General features: G+C 44.5%; 1 protein-coding gene across 1 annotated transcript; it reads right to left on the bottom strand.

The window, feature by feature from the left end:
* Positions 1–637: 637 nt before the first annotated feature.
* On the bottom strand, positions 638–7,588 carry RIBC2 (RIB43A domain with coiled-coils 2). The gene is made up of 7 exons (XM_027660865.1): positions 7,396–7,588; positions 5,742–5,823; positions 4,090–4,431; positions 3,328–3,446; positions 2,690–2,914; positions 1,717–1,883; positions 638–786 (listed from the first exon to the last, which is right to left on the bottom strand). The coding sequence occupies exons 1-7, from the start codon at positions 7,510–7,512 to the stop codon at positions 705–707; spliced, it is 1,134 nt and encodes a 377-aa protein (XP_027516666.1). The 5' UTR covers positions 7,513–7,588; the 3' UTR covers positions 638–704.
* Positions 7,589–7,735: the final 147 nt, after the last annotated feature.

Below are 7,735 nucleotides of genomic sequence, written 5' to 3' on the forward strand. Positions count from 1 at the left end.
GTGAGGGTGTCTGTAGGAACACTGTGAGGGTGTCTGTAGGAACACTGTGAGGGTGTCTGTAGGAACACTTTCCCCCATACCTTCCCCACTAACTCTAACACACATTCCCTTTCAGTGCTGTGTCTCAGGGCTATAATCACCTTGATGCCTATCAAAATCTTACCTTCTTATTCCCACTATTCACGAAATAAAAGCAACTCCTCTGACCAACTTGGCCACTTCTTCCTCTTTGCCCACCTTTGTGTCTGGCTGGTTTTTTTGCTTTAAGAAAATCCAAACCAAAAAACCAAAACCAAACCAACCCAGAGTTTCCTGCCCAGGCCATCTTTCTTCCCTCCTTAGAACCTGCTAAGTGTGCACCCCTTGTGATCTGTGGCAGCCAGCATTCCCCTCTGGCCAAGCTGAATAAGGCAGCATTGTACTTTAAATTGTCATTTCTTTCCAGAAAGGCATGAATAATTTAAATATTACAGCTAAGCCTGAGACACAAGAGTCAAACAATCTACTACTGAATCTATCAGAGCAACAGTAATGTTTAAAGACTATTTATGTTTTCCTGTGTGGCCTAGCAGACTGTCCTTTAGTTTGAGTGCAGTGTTTGAACAGGGTGGGGAACAGATAAAATAGTAAAACATGGGATGGCTCACTTAGAAATTTTAATGTATACATACTTCTGTGTAATTCAGGCTGATTTATCCAGAATGTCACCGGGTGGTTGTGTTAAACTGTGCGTAATACTGGGCTGTTGGGATGTTGGAATATGCCTCTTCTTTAAGGTAGATGTTCCTAAAATAAACAATATTTTTAAAGAAGCAGTTAGTAAATGTGTTCTCATTACTCTGCAGAAGTAGCCTGAGAAACCTAAAGAAGATGTAATGCATCAGCACCCATAAATGCTCATTAGAAATGAAATAGAATAATATAACTAGAACTTCTCCAAAATGTATGCCACATCTCAAAACAGCAAACTTGGGTTTTTTCATCCTGAGATAACCCTCCGAAAATCTCACAGTAAAAAAAAAAAAAATGAACATAACTCCAAATTTTTGCTTTCATAGTAAGAAAGCATCATGTATCAGAAATTAATTTGCAAAATGTATGTATGTATAAGCAAAAAAAAAAAAAGAAAGAAAAAGGAAAAAAAAAAGACTGGAAGAAGACCAAATCATCTGGATTTGATTTTCTTCTCCTGCACTTATTACCCTCCTCCTTTGCCATTAGAGCAGACACAAGAGCTGCCCAGGGAGACACATCCAGTGGTTAGTTAAAGAATCATCAAGTTCTGTCACACAAAATGGAAATGCTCCCTTTGTGTTGTGATAGCTTAATCCTGAGCTATCAGAAACTGGCAGTTCTACTGATACACATTCTTTTTTGTTTCAGAAAATTATGATAAAGAAGCATGTATTGGTTTACATCTGATAAAACAGTTTTTCTGCATAGCTAACTGTACTCACTCCCTATTTTGCTATATAAACAGTCTGTTGTCAATGGAATATTTTTAGAATTCCAGCTCCTAACTCATTCATGTTAGTAACACTCCAAACCTACTCTCTGAAGATTGATCACATATAATGAAAAACACACTTCAGATGAATTGATTTTTTTTAGAAGCGTGAGCTTGTGCCAAGCGCATTTAAAAAGCTACGAACAATGCAAGCAAGAAAGCCAAGCTGTTGTGTTAGTATTGATAAAGGGTTTTATTTGGGTACTTACTTCGCCCTCTGCTCCTGGGAGAGCTCTGCATTCATGAAGTCCAGGTCCCGGCGCCGCTCCCGGAGCTGCCGTCGCTGCTCCCTCTCCAGCAGCATCTGTGCTCTGGCCGCCTGCAGGCGCTGCCTGTCCCACTCCGCGTCCCGCTGCCGCTCCTGCTCCTTCAGCCTCTGCAGGAGGGGGAAAAGGCTTCATTCTCTCCTTGTTCAAAGATGAAGCTGCACGTGTAAAGGCTCTCCTTTTAATTCTTGTTAAGAGTTATAACTTCCTGAGGTGAGAAGTGCTCAGACATCATAATGCGGGTGACTGGGTGTACGAGCTGAGCCACCACCACGTGAGGAGACCCAGCTGTTGTTAATGCTGCCTCACTTCTTGGCTGACATCACATGGGACTGAAGCAAGAAACCAGGCCTGCAAAAAACTCCCTTTTCTTGGTTGTACTCCTTTTCAGCCAGCTTAACAACCTGAGTGGGTTCACTTTAGGGTCATAGGAGAGCCAGGAAAAGGACAATCCTGTCTTCAGCTTTAATAACAGCACAGACATAGTAAAGCCTAAGGTGTTGTAGGGATTAAAAGATAAAATCAAACACTATTCCTCAGCTGTCACGAATGCAGCCTCTGTACTGAGGGAGCCAGGTAGCTTCCTACTTCCCAATGCCTAGGCCTGGACACTCCTGAATTCATAGGAAGGGCAGATCTCTTCATTTTGACTTCCTGCTTCCACTAAACCTTTACAGCAGAAACTATTACCAATATTTAGTGTTTCTGTTGTAATTCTATTCCAGAGACATCTCCCGGCCATTCAGAGACGCTGTGTTCACTCAGATTGAATGCAGTTTGGGTAAAACGCAGATCAGCGGAAAACACAGCCTGGCAATGGGACGTGCAGGGCAAACAATGGCATTTTTCTCCTACAAACCTTGTCTATAGCAGTGTTACAACCAGGGAAACAGAACATGCATGTGAGCTTAAATACCAGGTTCTCCTGAGCTTGTTCCTTCTGGTAGTGCCGAATTGCCATCAGCTGCTCCGGGCTCATGCCCTTCCAGCGGTCCACGAGCACACGGTCACCCAAGGGACTGAGGGCTTGGGCAGGGTTCTCAGAAAGGAAGTCTCCTCGAAGCAGGAAGGTAATTTCATCCATGTTGTCTCTCAGTGTTTGAGACTTGTCCAGCTCCTTTTTAAAAGCTAGTTCGTCAGCCTAAATTAAGTGGAAGGAGAGGAGCGATGTTTTGTCCAAGAGAAAACATGAACTAAGGGATGAAACAAATTTAACACATCATAACAGATTTCTTTCCAACCTGCAAACAGTTCTCAAAAGCATCACATACAAAGACTATGATCAGAGACAGGGAGCTGTTGCTACCCACTAGTCAGCAAGGTGAGAACCAGGAGGGACAATGTCAGCAGAGGGTAACTAGATCCTTGGTTTCTTTGTTCACTTGGCAAAAGGAATAAAATCTATCTCATAATTGCTGAAACAACCTTGGAAGCCAGCTGCTAAGAAACCTCTGTGAACACATCACTCACTGTACTTTTGCACATCTTATTTTCCTTCTCTGTCTCCGCATTTTCTAAGCAGCAAACCAACCACCCCAGGCAATGTGAATGCACCTGGATTCTGTTGAAATCCTTGGTGGCTGTACAGACAGCTCGCCTGCTTTCTTCTTCTTGTCGTTGGAGCTCCAGAATCTTTCGGTCGACTTCAACCCTATATTTGTCATAAAGATCATCTAAAGGAGATTAAAATGAAATGGAGTCAGTGTTCATGGATGTGATGTGCCATGTGAGTTAACCAGGGGAAGGGACAGGGCGCAGCTACAGATACAGCAGGCTGAATTACAGAACCATTTCCAAATCCTTCCATCCAAGCTTTCCATCCTGGGATTTCAGGTGACTCACAAATCAGTTTATTACATAACCTATTTTGTCTTAACAGTAAGTGTTAAAATGAAAAAGTACCTAAAGTACTGTAGAAAACAGTTTCATGACAAGCTAGGAAACAAACATCAGCATTATTTTCCCTGCTCCAGAGCAGTACAGACTGGGCAATCTGGCCTGATGAAGTAAGCACACAAAACACAGCTGGGTTTTCAGCATGCCCCCATACAGTATTTGAGGGGTAAACCAGAAATGTTTTACCAGAAATGTTACCAGAACCTAGGTAACATTACAATCATCACGTTATTAAATACAGATTTCCTAAGAGGTAGAGTGAATACCTTAGTTTCTACTAATTTCTTAGTTTCTACTGCAAAGTACAAACTGCTGCAGTACTTCCAAAAGTTAATACACAACAGGCTAAACTGGATTTTCATCGGAGAACTCACGATTTCAAAAAAAGGAGATTAAAACTTCATGCTCTTTTTTTGTTACCTGCCAGTTTTTGGTCAGCTAACGCAGTCTTCCAGTCTTTCTGCTGCTGAAGAGACCACTCTCTTAGCTGCTCCTTTTGGAACTTCATCCTCTGCTCATAGTTTAGGTCTTCCCCTGCAAACTTCTGCATGCCAGAGATGGTACAGCGAGGGTCGGTGTCCGAAACTCGGGCGGGTCTGTCCTTCTTGAGGGCCTGGGGATCATTCAGGTCAAACTCACGTCTTGTTTCTGGTGTCTGATTCTTCTGAAATTCCTTGAGAGCCTTATTCATGTCTTTGATTTCCCTTTTCTGTTGTTCTTCCAGCAGACACATGAGCCTGTCATTCCTCTTCATGTCATTAGCTAGGCAAAAACAAACACAATGAAGACACAAATCTTACAGGTCTTAGGAAAGAGTATTTGAACTGTGAGTGCCAACCCAGCAAACACTGTAATGTTAGTAATATTTACTTATTAAATATTTTCATCTTTTTAGGTATAAATTATTTTACTCATGTTACAATGAAATATATGCATATTAAACAAACACAGTAATAAATACCCCTAGAACTATGAGGTTTCCTTTGGTGAACACCTGCAGGAACACATTAAATGTACTGTAAACTGATTCTTCCCACTTACTCTTAGTTTACAGATCCAACTGAAATACACTGAGTTGCTCATTAAGAAGCAAACAAAAATCAGTGTCCCAATTGAAGGAATACAGATAGCTCTTCCATAGTTCCAATAATTTTTTTAAGCATAGCACTAAAATAATTGGCTGGCATTAACAGCTTAATAGCTCCTGCCCATTTAATTAACACTAAATCAATTACAGCATTTTTAAGAAAAACAAACAACAACCCCCCCCAAATTAGCCATTTTAGCTATTTAAATATAACTCCCAAGGAAAGACCATTTCCTCTGTTGCCAGACTCCACATTGCTGCTGGCAGTTCCCTAAGAGCCTGACAGGTGTATTTTCCAGCCAGGAAAATCCCAAGCAGCTGTAGAGCCATTGGCAGCTCCATCCTACCTCCTCTGGCAGCCCAGGGAGTGCTCAGGCTGTGGGACCTTCTCCCCTGATGGCACAGGGATGCATGGCAAGCACAGAGCCACAGAGGGTCTAAGGGCAGGGCACAGCCTGAAATATCTGTGTGGCTGCATGTTCTGACTCAGCAGGGGCTCCTCTCACAGCCCTACTGTCCTAGACTCATGGCTCCAGCAACAATGATCCAGAGAGGATTCCATAGAATCCATACATTCTATGGGAGAATGGCCAGGCAGGACATGGGCTCACTCTACAAGAAAGCAATCAAAACACATGAGCCACTGCTATTCTGAAAAGAACAGTGGTAAGTAATTAAGTTGGGTGTTTTTTTAAATGCTCCTGTATATTCAGTCTCTAAATGATGCTATTTGTCAACAGGTATTAAGAGAAAACACTGAAAATTCCAGCCTATTAGGCAATGTATCCCAGTTTAATGACATCAGTATAAATCTTAACACACTAAGGAAAATATACATATATTGTACCAATGCAGATGTATGAACATAAATAGAACATAAATTGGATGACTGAATTTAGAGAACACATGAAGGGAAAAAAGAAAGCAGGAAGCAGATAGTGACATTTAACTGTTCACAGAAATATCATGGCATTTATGAATATACCAAATTTTTCATGTCGTGCTTTTTCAATTGCTTCTTGAATTTTCCTTTCCTTGACCTGCACATCCAATGCATCTTTATCAATCTATTAAAATGGAAAAAAAAAAAAGAGCAGCTCTTTAAGAGATACTATGTTTGAATAATTAAAACCAAAGGGATTGTCAAGCTACTTTGACTCACAATTGCACAAGACAGATATAAACCCACTACCAGCAGAGTTCTATTACACATGATTAAGGTAGGTAACTTAAAACAAAACCCAGGAACAGCAATATTCTTGTTTGCCTTGTTTTAATAATGGCAGAGATGCTCTAGCACCAGATCAGATGAAAAGATCACATTTACATGACCCATAGAGCTAGAAACATTTTCAGCTGCATTATACAGAATATGTTTTCCCCATTACAGCTGGTAACTTTATTTATATTGTTCTGCTTTCATTTATGAAGCAGTTAAGTATTTTGACAGTCGAGATGATAGGAACTTGTAATAGTTCATATCTGAAAAAAATACAGACAGTTCACTAGAATTACATTGAAAAGATAACAAGGAATGTTATCTCACAGTCTTATCAGAGAGTGGGATTCACAGGGTTGCCAAAATGCCCTACAGGTGTATGATCTGTGATGAGCCAAAGTTACAGCACAGAACATCCACATCCATGGGGAGTGGGACCTGAGCAAAGCATAACATAGGGCACAGCATCCAATGGGAGCAGCTGCCTCCACTGGAGGCAAAAGAACCAGTCCCCACATGTGCTGGCAGACAGTAGCATATTATTAGACAGAAACGTGGATTTGATTTCTTTTCTTTTTTTCTTTTACTGTCAAGTCACTTAATGTATTTTAAAAAAATGTGTCCAAAACCAATGACAATTCTTCAAGAATCTGGTCAACTATTTTGATAGTCTTTGACTAAAATCTATTCAGATGAAGACAGAGACAAATCATGGCTGAAAATACACATGGCTAGTGCTGTAAAGGAAAGCTGACAACAGCAATCAGGCCAAGGGGTGAGGTTGTAAGCCAGGGGGAAACCGTAAGGAATCTATTGTCCAAGAACAACGGTGTCACTAAATTAAATATCAGCTCCTTCCGAGGTCCCCCCTGGGGAAGCCAAGCTTTCAGTATAACTACAGGGAATTCTGTTAAGAGAAATTCAATACAGGTTCATTAGCAGTTTCTGGCAACAAGACAGGTGGGTCAGTGTACCGCCCTGTCACGCTGCTGGCTGCCCGCTGTGCCAGCAGCGCTCGCTTGACACGAACCCCTCCAGCCCCAACCCCTCCGTGACTCCGGGACAGCCCCCAAAAACAACTCCTGGCGGCGCCTTAAAGCATCGACTCGCTTTCACCAGCAACTTCAAAAGCGCCTCTAAGAGATGCACGTGGGCTCTTTCTCCGTGGTTCCCTCTCACACACGCGGGAGGGGGAGAAGGGGAGGCACTGGGGGGGGACGGACGGATGGACGGACGGACAGGACTCCCCGCCCGCCCAGACCGGCACCGCCGCCCCTTCCCTCCCTGCCCTGCCCGGGGGATCGCCTCCACTTCCAGCCCTTCTGCGGACACCCCCTGTGAGGGGCGGGGGGCCCCAGCACCACCCCTCCCTCCCTCCCTCCCTCCCTGCCTGCCTGCCCGCCTCCCGGCCGGCCCTCACCCCAATGGTGCGGAGCCGCGCGTTGAAGATGCGGCTCCGCCGCAGGAACTCCTGCTCCCGCCGGCGCTGCACGGCGGCCGCCTCCCGCTGCTCCCGCAGCTGCCCCAGCCCGCTCATGGCGGCGAGGGCCGGCTCGGCAGCTGGCTCGGGAGCTGGATCGGGAGCTGGCTCGGGAGCAGCAGCGGCCGGGCCGGGCCGTCAGCGGCCGGGACACAACACGGGCCGTCGCCATGGCAACGGCAGCGCCGCCCCGCGCGGGCCGCACGAGGCGGCAGGGCTGGAATGGGCGGGGCGGGGCGGGGCTGAGAGGGCGGGGCTGAGAGGGCGGGGCCGGGCGGGG

This window comes from Corapipo altera, unplaced genomic scaffold, assembly GCF_003945725.1.
Source record: "Corapipo altera isolate COAL_440 unplaced genomic scaffold, ASM394572v1 239, whole genome shotgun sequence".
Taxonomy (NCBI): Eukaryota; Metazoa; Chordata; class Aves; order Passeriformes; family Pipridae; genus Corapipo; species Corapipo altera.

Coding starts and splice junctions, on each gene's coding strand:
- RIBC2 (XM_027660865.1), bottom strand. CDS start 7,512: ATGAGCGGGCTGGGGCAGCTGCGGGAGCAGCGGGAGGCGGCCGCCGTG. Junction 3,447..4,089: donor AGCTGACCAAAAACTGGCAG/GTAACAAAAAAA, acceptor AATCTCCTTTAG/ATGATCTTTATGACAAATAT. Junction 1,884..2,689: donor AACAAGCTCAGGAGAACCTG/GTATTTAAGCTC, acceptor CCCCTCCTGCAG/AGGCTGAAGGAGCAGGAGCG.